General features: G+C 35.1%; 1 protein-coding gene across 4 annotated transcripts in view; it reads right to left on the bottom strand.

Annotated features, from left to right (window-relative positions):
- Window positions 1-22,597, bottom strand: part of PTPRZ1 (protein tyrosine phosphatase receptor type Z1) — a 192,381-nt gene that overhangs the window by 127,605 nt on the left and 42,179 nt on the right. For all 4 annotated transcript variants that reach the window (XM_005550625.4, XM_005550626.4, XM_005550627.4 and 1 more), the window contains exon 2: window positions 6,875-6,940. In XM_005550625.4, coding sequence (XP_005550682.3) covers window positions 6,875-6,940 — 66 coding nt within the window. The remainder of the gene's footprint in view (window positions 1-6,874; window positions 6,941-22,597) is intronic.

The raw sequence follows: 22,597 nt of genomic DNA, 5'->3' as shown, positions 1-22,597 counted from the left end.
ACTATCTTTGCCCTTCTTGCTAAAACTAATTCACGTTAAGTTGAAAATATTTTGTGTCAACATATTTGTCAAAAATTATTTTTGCCCCCAATATAAACGGTACAGTAAGAAGTGAGGCTCCTGCCTCCTATGTTTCATCCATATCTACAGACTCACTCTCCAGGGGTAACCATGGTCAACAGGGTAGAGTACATCATTCTAGCCTTTCATCTATGTCCATATAAATACATATTTTTTAACAGAAATGAGATAATTCTTTTTCTTATTTTTATTTATTTCTTTATTTTTCTTTTGAGACGGAGTCTTGCTCTGTCACCCAGGCTGGAGTGCAGTGGCGCGATCTCGGCTCACTGCAAGCTCTGCCTCCTGGGTTTACGCCATTCTCCTGCCTCAGCCTCCTGAGTAGCTGGGACTACAGGCGCCCGCCACCTCGCCCGGCTAGTTTTTTGCATTTTCAGTAGAGACGGGGTTTCACCGTGTTAGCCAGGATGGTCTCGATCTCCTGACCTTGTGATCCCCCCGCCTCGGCCTCCCAAAGTGCTGGGATTACAGGCTTGAGCCACCGCGCCCGGCCCAGAAATGAGATAATTCTATAGTTAGAGTTCTGGAACTCTCTTTTCTACTGCTCAATTGGAAATTAGAAAGGAACAGTCTGTTTATATAAGAAGAGGTGACTCAAACAGGAAAATATAATATGTTAAAAGGATATTCCAGATTACAGAAGTTAAAGAAAGGCCAAAAATCCGTCCTTATTCTACATGGATTCAAATTTTCTTTCTGAGTTAAATTTGGCTTACTTTCTCCTAGGTCAAAAGAAATAAAACACTAAACCAAAAATAAAAGCCAAACACCAAACTATACTATACACAACCTTAAATTATGGCCTTTTTGTTTTCTATAAGTAGCATTTTCTAGTCTATACAGTTATCAAAATGGAAAGACTATCTAGACGAGATATTCTATTTTCAGAAATAGAATCAATTTGGTATTTAAAGACTCCCTCATTCTAGGGTATCCAGCGAGGTCTAACAGACTTGCGTGTGGCCAGAACAGCCACACTTTATTTGAATTGAATGCATTCTTTAACTAAAAATTTAAAGGTGTTTAGGTTGAAGAACACCTGAGAACGTATCAACATAAAATTTTCAATTTCAAGTTGCTTTAAAGATTGGTGAAAAAGAAACATTATAATATTTTTAAAGTCCAGAAAATAAAGATTATATTTCTGCGGTACTACTTCCAAGAATGAAGCAGTTAAAGTACTCCCATTTCTGATGATCCTATCATTGCTTGAGGTTGCAGTCAAAGACCTAACAACTCAAAGAGAAGAAACATTGTTAACATCTCCTAGGATAATCTTGGGCTATGTGTTCATGAGATTAAAAAAAATTAAATGACTTCGTTTTATCTTCTGTTTTTTTTTTTTTTTTTTTCACTGAACTGTCTATGTTTAGGAATTGTCATCGAAAATTTAAGGTTACGGGGGGAAGGATTGCATTGGGAGTTATACCTGATGTAAACGACGAGTTGATGGGTGCTGACGAGTTGATGGGTGCAGCACACCAACATGGCACAAGTATACATATGTAACAAACCTGCACGTTATGCACATGTACCCTAGAACTTAAAGTATAATTAAAAAATAAATACATAAAAAATAAATAAATAAATAAAAATAAAATTTAAGGTTACTAGGAAGAGTGACATTTATTTTCTGAAACCCTTAAATGAAATGAAGTTGTTACAGAAAGAGTCAGATTCTTAATGCTGACATTCCCAGATTTACAATTCACTCTTTCATCATAAAGTGACAAGCAAGCCTTGCTCAACCTCCCATATTAACTTTTAAAAATGGGACTGTCAAACTGTATTTACCAACCCTGTCATTTCTTAGCATAATTATAGCATACATCCTGAATAGAAAGTTGTTCTTAGCCTATGCATAAAACACAAGTAAAAGAGTATTACCTCTCCTCCCTTTCTCCACCCATCTGGTAGCCAGCAGGGATTTACATTGTTACTTCATATATCATTAATTATGTAATTTTTTCATAAATTACCTTAGCTCAAGTGATTCCATTTAAATAATGTTTGATGTGTAATGTAATATTTCTAAATGGTTTATTAGTTCTTTTACAGACAAGCCTTATAATGTACTTAGTAATTTTTTTTTTTTTTTTTGAGACAGTCTCACTCTGTGGCCCAGGCTGGAGTGCAGTGGCCGGATCTCAGCTCGCTGCAAGCTCCGCCTCCTGGGTTTACGTCATTCTCCTGCCTCAGCCTCCCTAGCAGCTGAGACTACAGATGCCCGCCACCTCGCCCAGCTAGTTTTTTTGTATTTTTTAGTAGAGATGGGGTTTCACCAGGTTAGCCAGGATGGTCTCGATCTCCTGACCTCGTGATCCGCCCATCTCGGCCTCTCAAAGTGCTGGGATTACAGGCTTGAGCCACTGCGCCCGGCCTGTACTTAGTAATTTTTATTAATAAAATCCTGTATGTTCAAACACTCAAGGGTAAGTCATTTCTTCTGTGATTGCCACTAATTTGACGAATTTAAATGATGAGACAATATGGGAAGGAACACAAATATACAGCTCAACAAGATAAACTGTTAAGATGAAACTAGAAGTGAATGTGGTCAAGTCCAATTTCCTCAAGCCACTCACAAAATTAGTTACATTTAAGAATAAGACTAAAATTTTATTATTTTCATAGTTATTTTAAGCAGTTAGCATAGTCGTTCATTTTCTAAATGGAATAATGGCATAGAAATTTTAAAAATACTACCAAACTTTAAATACTTGTATTAAAAATAAAAAGTGATAATTCACTTTATAGTGAATAATCCACGTTAAAGGTTTGTTTTTGATGTAATTTGCTTGGGTGAAATACATTCATTTGGATAAAGAATTTCATTTATTTGTTTTCTCTTAGATAGTCTAGTAATTCAGACAAAATAATTATGTCCTCTCAGTTTGAGCTAAAAAAAGAGCTGTAAAATGTCCTCATCTTTATTTTTTTCCTAGGATCCTCAAATATTCTAGGAATAATTTTCCAAACCAATGGGAAGCACTAATGTAAATAAAGCAATTCACTCTTTAAAACTTTGGTAAGCTTCCATCCTCACTCTGACTCTGGAACATCCCTTTTTGAGATCTGCCACCCCACTGCCTACAACAAATACCACATTTTAATGAGTCTATCCCTTTGATCACTAGACTTTCCTGAAAGAAGCTAAAGCCAATAGGCCTTAGGTTATGAGCAAGATGATTCAACTTGATTTTAAAGCAAAGAACTATGCATTGTTTCCGCAAAGACCCATCTGTCAAAGCCTAGCCACTCTATAGATGCCGTGCCTATACTCAGCCCATTAAAAGGAGCAGCTCTGTGGCTGTCTCCTAAGATAATAAGATATTGCACAATGGTATGTGTTGTTGCTATCATATCTGCTGAAACCCTCGTTAAACTGTTGTCTTCTCCTAACCTGATGAGGCACACCCAAGATGCATAGGGCCCCTGGGCTGCTGGGAAACACACACCACCATCTCTCCATTAGTCAACATACATCCACCCTTGCTTGGAGCTGAGAACTATAATTTTCTTTCTCCCTAGGCAGTAGGTCCTCCGTTTTCTAACTCTGGGTTTAGGGAGAGTGGAGGGTGCATTAAAGTTTGTTTTTCATTTTACTCATACATACTTGGTAAATATCTGAGTTCTCTGTTTGAAAATTGATTGGTTAGAGGAAAATAACCTGCCTCTAGTTTTGCTTCTGAAACTAGAAAGTTAGCTGTTAAGAACACTAAACCAGGCTGACTTTTATTCTGTGATAATATCTCTAGGTATCACGTTTTTAGAACAGTTATATATTACTCTTAATGGAGCAAACATGATCTTAAAAACAATAGAGTAGTGAATTTTTAAAAGATGGCTTGTCATATTCTTAGGAATTAAAAATAAAAATATAAACGTAAAAGGCCCAAACATGTAGAACTTTAATACTCATGAAGAACTTCTTGGGGAAAAGCTTATCCTGGAAGCAGCATTCCCAAACCACAACTAGCAATACCTAAATTAATCATTTAAAAAGATGTCCTGCGTTAATTATTGCCCAGATGGTGACACTGGCAGATATTTTCCAGGAAAACTAGGAATTTCCCCTTGTAATGTCATCTTCCATGGTCAGGGATGCCCTCTTAGCATTCTTAGTCCCTCCTAACATGTTTCTCATAATTATTAGGGGCATTAAAAAACAGCCATGATTTTTATAAGATACTAGGATTTCTCTTTCGTAGGAAAAGAAAGACAAAATGAGTTACAACTGTCAGATGTAAAGTTATAAAGTATATAAAATTATAAAGTTTTCTTAAAAGACAATACTACATTAGTTAATAAACATATACCCAATTGGTAGTACATACAAAAACATAACAGAAAAATTTTTAGGTAATCAGGGAAATACAAATTATTGTATTTTTGGTTAATCAAATTGACTAGATTTTTTAGAGTTAGTGTTAGTGAAAACGTGGGGAAATAGATAATTTTAACACAATTTTCTGAAATTAATTTGACCATATCTATTAATATTATAAATAGGTAGGCTCTTTGGTCCAAAAACCCTTTTGATTAAAATTCATGTTTACTGAAAAAAGAAATTCCTCAAGTAAATAGAGTTTGCTGATGCCTGTTAAATTGGGTATAATTTGTTTATATAGCAAAATAAAAAAGAAAATAATTCCATTTAAATAATTCAAAATGGAGTTGAATTATGAACAATTTTTGCTTTTATGTATTTTTTAGGATTTAAAAATATCAAAAGTAGTATTTTATAGATGTATGGGTGCTTATTATAAATGAGTAAATTAATAGTAGGTCTTTCTGTACAATATTACAGAGGTTTACCTCATACCCATCTGCAGAGTACTCCACAGTCGAGATGTGCCTTAATTTGTTCACTCTTCCTGCTCTGACAGATATCTTGATTGTTTTCCAGGTTCTAATTTAACTTATTGCACTGAAGAGGTATAGTGCAAATGGCTAATAAAAAATTAAAATCATGACTTCAGTGGTAATTTAAAAAAAGCAAATTAAAGTAACAAGACCTGATTTTTAAAAATCTGTTGAATTCGCAAAGATTTTCGATATGACAATCATCAATCTTGGGTAGTATACAGTGGAGTAGTCATTTATATGACAGACGCATGTAACCTGTCTAGGAAGCATTTAGGCAGTGTGCATCACACATTTATTTATTTATTTATTTATTTATTATTTTTTATTTTTTATTTTTTTGAGACGGAATCTTTCTCTGCCACCCAGGCTGGAGTGCAGTGGTGTGATCTCGGCTCACTGCAACCTCCACCTCCCGGGTTCAAGCAATTCTCCTGTTTCAGCCTCCTAAGTACCTGGGATTACAAGTGTGTGCCAACATGCCCAGCTAATTTTTTTTGTATTTTTAGTAGAGATGGGTTTTCACCATGTTGGCCAGGCTGATCTTGAACTCCTGACCTCCTGATCCACCCACCTCAGCCTCCCAAAGTGCTGGGATTACAGGCTTGAGCCACCATATCCGGCCTGAAAGTTTTTTTTTTTTCTACTCGGTAATTACATATCAATAATTCTATAGCACAGAAGTAATAAAAATAAAAACATATCTGTCAATTCATCTATCTGTCACTGCTTATAGAAGCTTAAATATGCAAAAATAAGGAAGTGGTTACATAATAAAAAAATTATTCAATGGATTAGTAAGCAGATTAACTATCATGATAAGCAAGAATAATTAAAATGAGGAAATAAATATAATTTTAAGAGTAAACCGGATACATAACTCTATAAGTAAAATATATAAACTCTGGATAATAAAAATTGTCCTAAAAGGACTATAGCAGCTTTTTAAGTGGCTATTCCTGAGGAGAATAAAATAATGATTTTTATGTTCTTCTTTGTACTTGAACCTATTTTCTAAATTTTCTACAATGAACATTTACTACTTTTAAGGTAGCAATTAAAAAGAAGAAAGAAAATACATCCTTATCTACAAAATTCAACATGCTTCTGCTTCATCTATTAAGTAAAATTGACCAGGCTCATGGTAAAGCCCTTGTAATGTGATTTTATCTTATCAACCCAAGCTTATTGCTAATGAGTACCCAACTCTAATACTCAAGTCCATCCCAGATGGTTACTAGGCATGCCATGGCTCACCTAAATTCCACTCATATTCTTCCACTCAGGGCTAGAACTTTCTCTCCCAGAGTTTCTGATAATGATTTTTGGTTGTTAACTATTTCAAGCCAACTTCAGATGTTCATAATGTTCTAAGCAAAGTCTAGTAATGTGACAAAATCATTTTATACTCTAACGCCAATAAATAAACAATAGTAATTCAGAAGAATGCTCCTTCTGAGAGCAAGAATCCTATCAATATTTGTTAAAGGAACAAAAATAATCGTTAGCATGATCATAACAACTCCAGCAGCTAACATTTATTGAGAGGTTTCTGTTTAGAAGTAGGCTCTCTGACAAGTGCTTCACACTTTATTTATCTAATTTAATGCTCAGAACAGCCCCCCATTTCACTGCTGAAAAAAACAGAGCCCCAGGTTATGCTATTTCTTGAAGGTATATAGACAGCTTGGGCCTGAGCTTCAAATACAGTTTGGGTGAATGTCAATAAGCCCTACACTACCAAATTTGTTTATGGAAAGCCTATAAGATAACATTTTGTATTTTATATATCTATTAATTAATCTAACTATCCATTTAGCTAAGTTGACATGATGTATTGTGCTACAAAGCTTCCTTTTATATACAAAAACAGATACAAAACAATAAAAGTTTCTGCTAAATCTCATTATATAAGTAATATGTTTACCTGTATAGGACCAGCCAATCTCTTCAACAAGTTTTCTCTGTTGTCTGTAGTATCCATTAGCCCAATCTACAAAAAAGAAAAACCAAGGAATCAGTATGTAGAAAAATAAATGTCCAAAAATAAAAGATGCCCAAATTATTCATACCATAAATAGTTCTTGATTACTTCTTTCCATGTCATCTTCTCAATGTGTTCTCTCAACCTCAACCACCACCATTACATTATACGTTCCAATGCTCTTGTTCTGGTAGCTAGTGAAATTTTAGAGGGTGTATTTAAAGGATGCTGACATTCAGGCAGAAACAAGGTACATATTTAGGTAATGAAAGAGCAGCTTAGAGGGGTTCAGCCCCAAAGAGGGACTGGAGTCAGAAAGGACAGCTTGTCATGCCTCCAAATTTTTGTTACCATTCCCTAAGTCTAATGCCTGAAATCCTATTGATTAAAGATACCTTTACATTTACAATCCAAGTTTTATCTGAAAAATGCTTCTAGGGTACCCAGAATTGATCATGCTTTCAAAGTTTGCTTCCATCCTAATGCAAAACAAAATTAGCTGCTGTCAGAAAGTAGAATTTAAATGTGCATATGTTGTTTGGGAGAAATGTTATGTCAGATAGCGTGAGTGAATCTGTCCCTTGGGGGAACAGAGATGCTTGAGTTAGGTAATGCAATGGGAAACCTAGGGCCATAAAGGTAGTGAATGCCCCATGACCCAGAGAGAGAGTCTCCAGATCTAGAACATGGGGCAAGGAATAGACAAAAGAAGATGGGTGAAAACCAGTCTCACTCTGCATAATTCAAAATTTTGCTGGGAGCCACGCCTGCATCCAACAAATGGGAGTGTTCAGATTCATTCTCCTCCTTGTATGATTGTCCCTTAATCCCTGACTATACTAACATTAATACTTCATTTCAGCTACGTAGTGGGTAAAATAAATCTTTGCAGGATAGGTTTGGAACCTGATTGGTGATCACAGAACTGTTTATGTAGAGAAAGCTACAAAGAGCTAGTTTACAAATGTACTTGTAGAATATTATTCATTCATACATTGACACTGTTTATACAGTATGAAATTACTTCTTATTATCTGTATACATTTGTTTTCTCTATTGGATGCAAATATCTCAAGGACATTTCAGAATTTATTTTTCTTTCTTCCATGTTATATACTCTCTGATTATTACAACATGGTAATAAATTACTATTTTTTAAAAACTAAAAGGCAGGCCAGCTATCAGAAATGCACACTTAAAATTCATAGGTTATCCAAAGCCAAAATCTACTTTGGAAAAATAAAGGTGTTGGTCGTGTTTCAATTTTTAAAAATCTATATATTAAGTAAATATTCTATTGGCTATATAACACACTTCAACATAAATCTATTTTTACAATAGTTTTATTAAAATATAATATATGTATCACACAATTCATCCATTAAAGTGTACAAGTCAATGGCTTTTAGAGTATTTGCAAAATTTTGTAACCATTCCTGCAAACAATTTTAGAACATTTTCATCAGTCTAAAAAGAAATTCCATACCCTTAGCTGCCACCCCACACCCACGCCCATCCCCCAGCCCTAGGAAAACACTAATATTTTTGTTTATATAGATCTGACTATTCTAGACATTTCCATATAAACAGAATGATACAATACATGGCCTTTTGCTATCACCTTCTTTCACATCACATAATGTTTCTGAGGTTTATACATGGCACAGCATGTATGAATACTTCATCCTCCTTCACTGTCCAATAATATTCTATCATAGGGTGACCAGGACAGCCTTAAACTTCCCCTTGGTTTGACTAAACTTTAGAAAGAGTTGTTCTTGGCCATAGGCCCTTGATTTCCCTTTATTATAGAATTCACTTTAGGAAAATTGTAATTATATTTCTTTTTTTTTTTTTTTTTTTTTTTTTTTTGATGGAATCTTGCTCTGTCACCCAGGCTGGAGTGCAATGGCGTGATCTCAGCTCACGGCAACCTCCACCTCTCGGGTTCAAGCAATTCTTCTGCCTCGGCCTCCTGAGTAACTGGAATTACAGGCGCGCGCCACCATGCCTGCCTACTTTTTTTGAATTTTTAGTAGAGACGGGGTTTCAGCATGTTGGTCAGGCTGGTTTCCAACTCCAGACCTCGTGATCCGCCCGCCTCGGCCTCCCAAAGTGCTGGGATTACAGGCATGAGCCACTGTGTCTGGTTTGTAATACTTGCTCTACTCCTGTGAGACATAAATCTTTTTAATAGCCACCTGGTAACTTTATAATCCAGAAATGTACCTCTCAAGGACCCGGGAACCACCTCTTTGAAAAGTAATCAACAAGAGAGACAGCACTTTTATCTTCCAGTTTAGGTGGGAGGGTAAGAGCCTAACTTCAGTGGGGCACCTTGCTCCAAGTTGTAAAAACGACTTCCTGTCATAAAGATACGAATTTACTTAGATAAACTTAAATTTATTTAGATAGACTCCTATCTTTATGACAAGAGGTAGTTTAGATAAAGCCAATCAGCAAACACAGATAGCTTATGGCCCTGAATGTCCTGCAGTTCTTTTCCACAAGTTCACTCCAGCACTTAAAAACCTAACCCAGCCTGCTTCATGTGTGTTGAGTTCAAACTCAGATCTAGCTTCTCTCCCCTACTGCAATAGCCTTGAATAAAGTATTTCCTTCCTGTTTAACTTTGGTGCAATTTTTGTTTTGACAATTGAATATACCATATTTTATTCATCCATTCATCACGTAATGCATACTCGTGTTGTTTCTAATTTTGGGCTATTATGAATAATGCTGTTATGAATATTCATACATAATTTTGTTTCACTTTCTACTTACAAATGAAATCTTAGGCTCACAATTTATTTTTCAAATAGGGTTGTTCCATAAAATGCTAGTTATTTAAGACTAAACTGATTTAAGTTAAATCCTGGGGTTAAGAGTTTCTTTATTACAAATGAATATATACAACTGGATATTAGAAAGGGCCATAAAATGTTACTGACTGAGACTTTTAACAGTGTAGAAAAAAGTAATTCCTATTTTAGAGATAAGAAGATTTACGCCAAAAAATGTAAGTGGTTTGTACAGGCAGCAAGTGATAAAAAATGGAAACCATAATGCGGGGTCCCTGACTTCCACTTCATTTATCCTCCCTCAATATCAAGGATTCCTACAAATCCTGAGCTACTGGTTACTCTCCTAAGGTGCTCTGCCTCAGCAGGAGCCTCTATAGCATGCTTGCCTTCAAGAGACACAAAACAGTGCAAAACAATACAGCGGGCTACAGGTTCATTAGCAGGAATTACTTGGACAAATAAATTATAAAGAATTGACTGTATACGTGATTTAAGCTGGCAATCAACTGAAATTTTCTCTGAAACTTTGCACTGGCCATAGGAAAAAGATTCCTTGACATTTCTAATATATTTTAAGTATAAATATTTTAGAAATGTAAGACATTTTGTTATGCATTGTGGTGACTTCAGGAGATCAGATACCATGCAAAACCTGTATTTAACAAGCATTCTATTGAAATAAATAAAACAGTAAGCTCTTGTTTTAATGATTCATTCTAAAGGATAACAGCAAAACATCAGCAGAATTTTAGCTTTCCTTGTAGAGTTTTATCCCTACACAATGAACATTTATCCTTGGTTTTTAATTACTTACATTAAGAAAGCTTTTTCAATACAAGATTCCCAGGTGTTGGTAGCTCTCTTCAGTTCCTTTATGTATTGTTCCCTTAATTGTTACTTCAAACAATCCGTTACACATTCATATGCTAATTACATAGTGCTTGGGCGTGAGAGAGTACCCCACTTTAAAAATTCTACTTAGAGGTCTGATAGATGAGATGTGATAGCTCCAATGAACAAGAAAAAAAGAAGCTGGGTTCACTTTTTTGTTGCATTATATACTTTGAAAACCAGGAAATCCTATATAAAAAAGAATCTATCAAAGTGCTTACGCATTTTAAGATCCATTAAAATAATGAAATAAAGAATTTTTTTTCTGTTTCTGTGGATTTCAGTTTCTTTAGTTTGTATATTTTGTTTCTTTCCATTTAAAATATTTGACAAGGCTGTTATGGTGTGACTGTTTTGTAGTGATAAAACTAAGAAATTTCAGGAAGTGACTGTTCACATGATATACAACAAGAAAATACATATTAGCAAATCTTTTTTAAGGTTATCTTAAAATTTGTCCTAAAAATATTCTTCATGAAGCAGCTTTCTAACCTCCTAACGAAATTCAGAGAAATTTGGTTTAGATTATGTCAGATAACCTAAACATTCTCCTTTTAACTCATTCCACCTTGAACTTACCTTGAGCACTCACATATATGCAAACATGTATATATACAAGGATATATAAAAATACATATATTTATTTAGTATATGTATTATAAATACATATTTCATTTCTGTTTACTTATGTAAAGGAAATCAAAGTTTTGTTTTCCTTGATAACTCCCTATCAAGGAAAACATCTTTTCTCAAATTTTTTAAACTCCCCCACCAAGTTAAAATCAGGGTGCTCATTTCCTACTTAAAAAAAGTCATTAAAAATGTTTTGAATTCTAAAAATGCTGCTGATTGTGGCCTTACCCTAAAGAAGGTCTCTGTTTCATGTTAATCAACATGACTGAAGCGGCAAGATAAATCTTCAATTTATCACCTGCATTCTACTAAAAATTCTAGCAGCAGTGCTCTGACAAAATACACACACAAACACATATACACATGTTATTGCCATAAATAAAGTGGTCAAAATATTACTATAATAGAGAGAAATACAGTCCTCCTAAGAAAAAGAATTTTCAGATAGAAAATAACCACAGATCTAAATTTGAAGTCTAGGATTTCGTATCTCTTAAAGTGAATTTGTCCAAGGTAGATGATAGTTCTTGCATATTTCACATCCTTTAAAGAAGTTACTAAAGAATTTCCGAGGACATAAAAAGGTAGCAGAAGTCTAGAAATGTGGCAAAGAAATCATAGAATTAGAGATGAACCATTAAAGACCTTGAAGAAGTCTGACAAGGAAGAGACCTGGGGAAAGGGACCGAATATTCCAGGTAGAGGAAAAGGCATGAGGACCAAGAAGTGAGAAATCACAGAACTCAAGATTTGAGAGGCCAGGGAGCACTCATGTAGGATCTTCATAGATCACTAGGAACTTATTTTTGGTGACAGCTCACTATCCATCTTCACGCTTTTAACTTTCATCCTACTCTCTCTTCTTACCTAGATTTCTTTTAAAAGCGAGGAGGTAGTCTACTGAGTCGACTGAATGGCATTGAATGTACTTCATATGTTGCACATATTTTGAAGAAAATTTTCAAAGAAGAGTATGAAATAATCCAATACATATTTTAACTGAAATGAAAGGGATTGGATGTGTGCTTGTGAAGAAACATAGGTGGTTTGTGAAGGCTTGAAGAAGGACTTAAAACCCTCTGGAGATAGTATACTGTCATCAGAGTGGTTATCATCCACTAAAGAATGTGACAGTAAGACATGCTTAAGACTGAAGTGGCATTGATAAACAATGGTTGATAGTGACAGCAGTCACAATCATCTGTCACTGGAAACAAAATAAGTATTTTCCCTGAAAATAAAATAAAAAACAGGAATTCCTTTAAGAAGAGAATCAACTGTTTTTTTGAGGCGGAGTCCCGCTCTATCGCCAGGCTGGAGTGCGGTGGCATGATCTTGGCTTACTGCCACCTCCGCACCTCCCCCAACACCTACGCCCTGGGTTCAAGCAATTTTTCTGCCTCTGCCTCCCGAGTAGCTGGGATTACAGGCATGCACCACCACGCCCAGCTAATTTTTGTATTTTGATTAGAGACAGGGTTTCACCATGTTGGCCAGACTGGTCTCGATCGCCTGACCTCAAGTGATCTGCCCGCCTTGGCATCCCAAAATGTTGGGATTACAGGCATGAGCCACTGCGCCCAGCCAGAATCAACTTTTGATTAAAGAACACCTATGGACACATCACCTGCTTATTAAATACTTTGTACCTTCAGATGTTCTACTATTGTTGTCTTTCTCCATTTGATAAGAAAGCTGAATTTATGATCTAACCCAAAACCATGATTTGCTAAGACAAACTTTCCAGGTAAAATTAAATTTGCCCGCGAGTACAGAGTCTACAATATTATACATGGCAAATTTTCTCTGTGGATCTTCCTGTCATTCAATGTTAAGGATTGGCTTGCTGTCAAGTTAAATGATCATATAGCCTATCTTTACCCATCTGGAATGTAAATTTTATTCAGTATATATGCAACGACATTTATGAAACCTAATTTAACTAATTACGGTAATTCAAATAGTATGATTTGTTTAGGCTATAGTAATAGTTCAAACATTGCACTTACTGTTAACCACTTCAGATGTAACCAAAAGACCTAAAAAATACCGTTTTTTTATAGTATATATATCAAGCCATTTGTTTTCCAATTTCAGCTACCTTCCAGTGTTAGAAAGCAGAGTTTTGGTTTCCTCCTCTCTTCAAAGGCTTCAAAATAAAAGTACTTTTGAATGTCTCAAAACTTAAATAGCATCTTTATGCAAAATAAGAGGATATTTTAATTTATATCATTAAAAAGAGGTAATTCTGGAAAAATATGAGTTATAAGAGTCCAGGTAACCTCTTTATTTAAGAGTAAGTTTAAAGAGATGAAAAGTAGATGCCTGAGGCACTATATAATCAAAATGGTAAATCATTTAAGGAGATGGAAAGTTTGAACATAAGGATGATGGAAAAGAACAAAGGCAGTCATTTCTTACATATGCTTACTTTGGTAGTGAGACATCCAGTTAAATGCATATGTCTCACAGGACCAAGGAAAGGCTCGAAGGTGAGCAATTAGATTTTATTGTCTCTTAGACATGCTTTCAGAGACAGAATCTCTCTGTTGGTAATTTGTCTACTATTCAAGCTTTTCAATGAAAGCTCAAAATAGTCACAGGCTAATCTTGATAAGTAGTGTATTTTCCTATACTTAGATGCATTTAAGCTAATGTAATTTATCTATATGTCTAAAGTTGAGGTATTTTTTGTTAAAACATATTAATAATTTTGATCTTTATGACATAATAAAGCATGCCTATTTCAAACAAATTAGAAAATATACAGGTAGGCCGGGCGCGGTGGCTCAAGCCTGTAATCCCAGCACTTTGGGAGGCCGAGACCGGCGGATCACAAGGTCAGGAGATCGAGACCATCCTGGCTAACACGGCGAAACCCCGTCTCTACTAAAAACACAAAAAATTAGCCGGGCGAGGTGGCGGCGCCTGTGGTCCCAGCTACTCGGGAGGCTGAGGCAGGAGAATGGCGGGAACCCGGGAGGCGGAGCTTGCAGTGAGCTGAGATCTGGCCACTGCACTCCAGCCTGGGCGACAGAGCGAGACTCCGTCTCAAAAAAAAAAAAAAGAAAATATACAGGTAGCAAAAATACTTCAAAAATCACTTGCAATTCTATGTACTGTAAATAACTGCTATTAACAGTTTTGCACATGCACATATGTTTCTCTAGATGTTGCATATTTATACATAATAAATTTGGACTTTACTTAAATTCAATGACACTATTTGGTAACCTGTTTCTTTACATGATAATGAATCACTGACATATTCTCAATTTAATAAATATTATTTTACAGCATCATAACAGTTCACTTAAATCATTCTCTACTTTTTGGATACTAAAATTAAAAGTTGACAATGTCAGAAGATTTATTTCTTGAGCTTAAATGATATGCATGAGGATAGTTTCTATTGAACTAGTTTTGCTTGAGCTTCAGGTATAAAATAAAATCTGTAGATGAAGTACCACATTTTTTCCTGTCAAACTTCTTCTAAAATATCAACAAAACACTAAGCACAAACTCATTGTTATTGTACTACAATCATTATAGTTACCTAGTTTTATGTCTATAACTAACAGTGAATTTGTTTCACCATAAGAGAAAAACCCAATGTTGACAGCTCAGCGATAATGGGAACAGAGACAGAAATATCAACCTGTGTACAAATAACAATTAAAGGAACGAGCTAAAATTAATATTATAAGTGAGAAGAGAATCCAATCTGTGAAGAAAAAGTGTATAAAAGGGAGTAGAAAACACAATTCATCGAATGACAAAAATAATGTGTTGTTATATTTATGTATTATGTTAATATATGCTATTAAATTATCTTACCATAATAGTATTATTTAGCAATGTAAATAAGATTGCTGTTTTGAAATCTTATGCTCATGTACTTTCACTGAAATCTGACGCAGAGCAAGAACATCTGCCGTGCCCCCTTCTGACTGGGGTCGCTCAGGAAGTTCTGGACAACTGGCACACTCAAATAGCCAATTAGAGGATACAATGGGATTCCATTCACATTTACCATGAAAAGCACAAAACACCAAGAGAGTTCATAAAGGAACAAAGATATGAACTATTTTTAATATAAAAGAAAATGCAAATAAATGAAGAGAACTACTACACTCTTCAAAGGAAACATTGAATTTGGGGAAGTTGTGATTTTTTTTTTCCATATTAATGAATAGGTCAAATCTCACTAGGATTTTTCTAACTGGAGACATTTTTTGAAAATTTATATAGAATAGTAAATGGAGAGTGATAATTGACTAGAACAGTTAGAAAAAGTGTGAACTAATAAAGGCTTGGTTATCAATTACTAAAAAAAAAATGAATTGGCAGGCAGATCAATAGAAAAAAGCAAACAGCACTAACACAGAACCTACTATAGATGCAAATTTAATATATGAGAAAGGAAACATCACAATTAGATAAGGAAAATTATGAAGGTTCAAAGGTTGGGAACACTATTTGTGAAAAAATTAAATCGTACTTGACACATACATAAAAATAAATTCCAAGTGGAATAAAGAATGTTTTAAAAAAGATGCAGAAAAACTATTTACAAAGTGAACGTTAAATTAATCATAAGATGGGGGATGCCTTTCTATGCCTGAAAAAAAGGATATTATGAAGAAACATTTATAACTATGATTATATAGCACTTAAAACTTGTATAGAGAAATGTTTAATGAAATACAAATTGTAAAATTAAGCTATTGATAAATGTTAAAATACATTACACAAATATTACAATATATTCCACACACAAAATTATTACAAATCAATAAGGGCAAAATATAAGCACAAAAGTTTTGAAAATGCAAATACAATTAATAAATTTATAAAGAACTGTGAGACTTTACTGGTATCAAAGAAACAGAAACTAAAATAACATGAAGATAGCAGTTTTCCAGCTAGCCAGTTGCCAAAGGTTTATTATTACTTTTTAAATATTCAGTGATGATCCAGAAATCTTGAGATGTTTCCTTATGTACAGGTAGAAGAATGAACTACTATAAACTTTCTGGGAAATGAGTTGACAAGGGTTATCAAGATCCTTAAAACTCTTCATATCATTGGACACAATAATTCTATTCCAAAGAACATATTTTAAAAGATTAACAGAGATTAACATGATGTACCAAGATGTTTACAACATTGAAAATAATGGTGAATAATTATAAAATACGTTAACATACAAAACGTGGGGGAAGTTTAAATAAATTATATAAGGTTCCTAATATGAAATGAGGTGAAGCCATTATAAGTATATTTTCAAAAATATTTATTGATTTTTTTTTGAAATATACATGATATAAAACATTATCAACAGTTAGGATACAATTTTATAAATAGTACATATATACAGAAATGTAAATTTCTTTATGTGGTGCCATTGGGACTGATTTTTATTTTTTCATATGTTCTTACGTTTTCCAAGTATTTGATGAGTTTTTGTTAGTTAAATATTTAAAAAATTTAAAGTGTCTATGCACTCTGAAAGAATGTCTCTGATTCTACAACTAAAGATAAATATGTAAATATGTTTTAAGTATTTTACATCTTTAAGACTGTAAAGAAAAATTTGAAATCCATTTTAAAATCTTCTTCCAAGAGACTGCATGATAGATGCAGCATTAACAGCATTTTAAAGTTAAGCTTATGAAATAATAGCCAAGTTGACACATAGTAGGCAAGTTAAGTACTTCAGCTACCAAGATAATGAAAAACAAGAACCACAGCAAAACAGGAAGTGCAACAAACTCACAGATCATCTTATTGGCCATGATGATCAGATGCACTGGGTCTTCATTTTGTGGGTAAACCTTGAAGTAGTCTTATTTTAATTTTTATCATATTTCTACAACAGCACATTTTGCTTAGATAAAATTAAACCCAAATGTCAGCGTCTATCCATTAAGCAGGACAATCTGGCAGTTTTATGTGTTAACACCCTGTTCTGAAATAGGTGTCGGTCATGTTAAAGTTGCTGCCAGGAGGCTGACTGATTCACTGTGTGGTTATGTCTGGACAAGGCAGAGTTTCTTGACTCCTTTCCCAGTGTATTGACTGAAAATTCATTTTTGGCATGAATTCCTTTTTTAAAAAACTGGTCTAGAAATAAGAAAACTTTATTCCCAGGAAGCATATTTAGTATAATAAACTGATAATTTTTCAATGGATCTGTAATTATGTAAGACATTTTCAATTTGCCAGTATCTTTTATAAGCCACTTGCTATTGCTCATTAAAACTACTTAAGCTTGGGCAATATTGCAAAAAGAAATCAGGATGAGGAAGGGAGATCTGTCTAACTTTAACTATAAACACATATATTTTTTATGCCTCTTTTCACTTTATTCTTAAGATCGAAATCTTAGATTCTGCCTTTAAGTGATGACCTTGGACAAGTCACATCTCTTTGCTTGTATTTCCACAATTTAAAAATAGGGGTATATATCTCTTTAAGTGATGACCTTGGTCAAGTCACGTCCCTTTGCTTGTATTTCCAAAACTTAAAAAAAGGGGTATATATCTCCTGTTTACTTACAATGATACTGTAACAAGAGATAGGGCATGTGTAAAACCATTTTGAGCTCTTTGTAAAAAATGTGCTTGTAACAACACTTACCATTTCCTGACTTTCATTTCTCAGGCATTTGAAATTTTTCTTTCAATAGTGAAGCAACTTTTTTTTTTACAACAATGTGACATTTATCTAATGTGCATAGCATGCTTCTGTTGTCATAAATTATTCACTTGTTTTCTGATGCTATCTGATTCTTAGTCTGAAGTGCTCTTTAGTTTTAAGGATAAGTATGGACACTCACTGCACATGGAAAATACAAATCCTGATATTCAAAGATAAACTGTTTCCCTAGAGAACAATATGAACACTGAAAAACAAAATATTTAATTTAAATCAAACTTGAGGAACTACCCTTATGTAATCTAATTATGTCTTTGCGTTGTAGTTTTTGTTTTGTTTTGTTTTGAGGCAAAGTCTCGCTCTGTCGCCTAGGCTGGAATGCAGTGGCGTGATCCATCTACGTTCACTGCAACCTTCGCCACCCTGGTTCAAGCAATTCTCCTGCCTCAGCCTCCCAAGCACCTGAGATTACAGGCACCCACCACCAAGCCTGTCTAATTTTTGTATTTTTAATACAGACGGGGTTTCACCATGTTGGCCAGGCTGACGTCAAGTGACCTCAATTGATCCAACCGCCCCAGTCTCCCAAGTGCTGGGATTGCACGAATGATCCACTGCGCCCCACCTGTATTGTAAATTGAATACATTTCTTAAAGTAAAATTTTTCAGAATACTTTCCTTGTTCCAGAAAAGACTAAAGGCAGCGTAAGATCACTATTTATTTAAGAGCTTATATTGTTTACATTTTGAAGAGTTCTTCATTTTAGAACCACTTTCTCCACTAGCAATTAAAAAAAATTAAACAGTTTGATGACATCTCTAATTAGTAGGCTTTTAATTGTTAATGAGCACCTAGCTATATTCATCACTGATTTTGCTCATAACTGTACAAAAAGATTAGATCTACTGCTTTATTGGTACGTAAAAATGTTTCATTGCCAGTAGACTATGAAGTGATAATTACTATTTATCATTTTATTTCCTTGTATTGTAAAGTTTATTTGAAGTGAGCAGAAACTGTGCAAATCCTATTGTCTCAATTAGTACAGCTTAAGTACGGTCTAGCTGGCTAGCAGAATCATTTTATTGGCTTCACATTCCTCTGCGGGACACTTTTAGTCCCCATCCCATGCCTCTACCCTTTGCCAAACATCTCAGTTGTACTCTCTTTTCTTTCTCACTTTAATACTTGCATTCTCCATGGAACTTGGTGTCTCCACAATGCCCATTCTGTGAAACCCCAAAGTCGGTCTTAAGAAGCGAGGATTCACTTCAACCACCAATCACAATATGCTTATCTTCAAGTCTTGTAATTGGTGACCTATCCTGACCAACGACAGCAATGGGTCTTACTGGCCTACTGCTGCAACACCATTTCCCAAATTTTGCCTGAAAATTTGAATGCCCTCTGCAGTGGCAGATACTCAAAGATGCTCATTGGGTTGCCTAGATTACACAGGTTTATTGCACTCAGAGGAACAACATTTAAAACGCATTCCTGTTCAGTATATAATTAATAGTCTTGGAAAATACATCCCATTAGTTACTTTTATACACAATTACAAATTGTTGGCCAAGGGTTAGATATTATTTATTTTGGAATAGTTAACTCATTTGGAACAAATATGCTTTCTCTCCAGGTTTATTGTTCTGTTTGTGAGGATGTCAAGAGACTGAACAAGTTAATGCAGTGTTTTTGGCCAGGACTCTGCTGGCATTTTGCCCTGGACTTACTAGGCCACTGGGACACCTAGAGATAATTAACATACTCCTGCACTGTCTAATGTGATAATGGTAACGGTTAAATAAAAAAGAGCAGGTTTTTTTTTTTTTTTGAGATGGAGTCTCGTTCTGCCGCCAGGCTGGAGTACAGTGATGCGATGTCTGCCGACTGCAATCTCCGCCTCCCAGGTTCAACTGATTCTCCTGCCTCAGCCTTCTGAGTAGCTGGGACCACAGGCGTGTGCTGCGACGCCCAGTTAATTTTTGTATTTTTAGTAGAGACGGGGTTTCACCATGTTAGCCAGGATGGTCTCGATCTCTTGACTTTGTGACCCGCCTGCCTCGGCCTCCCAAAGTGCTGGGATTACAGGTATGAGCCACCTTGCCCAGCCAAAAAAGAGCATCTTAAAAACAGACCACAGGTAGCATCACTGCACATCAAAGGAGCTAGCTCTGTGGGCAAGTCAATGTTTCTCTCTAAGTCTAGGAAAAAGAAAAAAGTGTTTTTATGAAAGGATTTACACCCTGGAATTTACATATCATATAACACAAAGACAAAGATATAGAAATGTAACCTATGTTTTCCTTAATAGATTTTTTAGCATCTAAGTGATCATACCTTTCTGAAGTTTATACTTCTGTCATTAATTTCACTAATGGCAAATATTATTTTGACAGAAGATGTATATCTGATAAGCTATTACAGATCTAGCCAAGGATACACTGATTTAACCTTGGAAATAAGATTACATAATTTTGTGCTCAAGCGGATCACAAACTGGAGCCAATGCCTAATGTTCTTTAATACGTCATTCAAGTTCATTGGCAAATTAAGAAAACAGTGACTGCTGAAATACAAATTATTTTAAACTACCTTGTTTTTTAACCTCAGAAATGGTTTACAGAAACTGTCAACTCCTACCATTTTAAATGATATGCACCTCTAACTAACTTAAATGTCTTGCTTCACATACTATTTAAATGAAATGAATGCTTCTTGTGAGGATAGAATTCCCAGAAGCCTCTCTGGTCTCAGAGCAAGGGGCATTAGTAGGCAAAGAAGTTCTGCATTTCCCAAGAGGACCTCCATCAGACCCCTTGAGGCTATGCACTCACTTCCTACCTGAACCTCCCAGGTAATACAGTGGCTGGGGAATACGCTGCTCCCTCCTGATCAGGGAGTGTCTGGTGATTTGGGATGATGATCCATTCTAAGGAATCATGATAACACCATCAGCCTGACACAGCTTTCTCATCTCACACAAAGCTGCTGTCATTCAGAAGCATGTGTGCAGTATCTGGTGGTGCTCTAGTGGGTCTTGATTATCAGGGAGAAAGACTACCCCCATCTCCCTGACACATCCAAAAATAATTGATGCAGTTTTCTAAACCCTTCATGTAATTTTGCCCTCGTTTCCAGTCCACCAAATTACTTACGGGAAACTTAGCAGTAATTGTAGACGTAACAAGAAACCCTTGGAAACTTTTCACATGTAATATCAGCATGGTGCCTGGCACATGAGTGAATAAATGAATGAAAGTTACACATCTCACACCATGTTCAGCTCTGTAGTTACGAGAGGCTTAGGTAGAGCAAGTATCCAGTAAAAACCCTCAAGAAGAAAAGGCATTGAGGATATTATTTCATGGTCTTCAACAATCCCATTATGTTGTTATTTTAATTATATTTTTTACAATTTTGGTCTTTAAAATACCATGGACCACCAAGGATATTTCAGCAAAATAAGATTAACAGATGATTTATGATTTTAATGAATTTGATCCTTTAAATTCAAGGCACGTCCCAAGGATTTTTCACAAAAACAATTGATCCTTTTCATGGCTTAACGCCACTGTAACTTCCTCTACACAGCTAGCGGATTGCCATGGACACACACTCGGACGCCTTTCATTCTCTCCAGGTCTCCAGAAGTTTACGTTTGAAGACAGAAAGAGCAGAGGAATCTTTTCTATACATAAAGCTTACTTGGGACCTTAAACCGTATGCACCTTTGTAATACAAATTTCTACCAGCAATTGATAGTATGCTAAAACATTACTTCTACACGAATTAAAAAAAGAAGTAATGTTTTAAAAATCCAGAAAATATCAAGTAATCACAAACCAGTGATTTAAGACAGTGGTAAACACCTATGATTTCACAGAGGTGTAGCAACCCACAGCTAAAAAAAGAAATGTCTGGTTTCTGTTTCTTTCTTTTACATATTCATTTAGAGACAGGGTTTCACCATGTTGCCCAGGCTGCTCTTGAACTCCTGGGTTCAAGGGATCCACTCGCCTCAGCCTCCAAAAGTGCTGGGATCAGAGGCGTGAGCCACCACACCAGGCCAGATTTCTGTTTCTTTTAAATAGGTGCTATACATAGAGGTAAAAAGGATAAAGTATGCAAATAAAAAATGAATACAGACTATGTAGCTGGATAATTCTAGGCAACAGTTGCAGTTTTTTCCTGGGAATTCAGTTAGATGGTTTTTGCCTGAACTTTATTAATGATTTTCTGAATTCTTTATTTAATACGTATGTGTGAATACGTTAAGAATTCTTTTGGTTGAATGTTAAATAATTTGAAATTTAACTCAATCTTATTCTATTTTACTGACAATACTCAATGGAAAAGAAATGAGAGAAAACTTTCCCCCATACCTGCTAAGGTAAGATAATTTTTCTAATCTTTTCATAAGAAATCCCAAGATAAACTTCCATTTTGTGGACCATCTCTGTGTCAATTTGTAATATTTATAAAACTAGCACAGGTTAAATGCAGCTTCATTTTATCAACTACCTATTTGCTGAATTAAACCAATTAATTCAATGACTGTAAACACACAAGAAGGACCAAATTAATACAACGTCCAGATATCTTATTTATTCCATGCACCTTGCTGGTGCTACAGATGAAAACTTTCTGAAGTCAGTTCCCCTAATGCAAAGCTTC

Source organism: Macaca fascicularis, chromosome 3 (genome assembly GCF_037993035.2).
Source record: "Macaca fascicularis isolate 582-1 chromosome 3, T2T-MFA8v1.1".
NCBI lineage: Eukaryota > Metazoa > Chordata > Mammalia > Primates > Cercopithecidae > Macaca > Macaca fascicularis.
The sequence above is the reverse complement of the archived record's forward strand: the minus strand, read 5'-3'. Positions and strand labels throughout refer to the sequence as shown.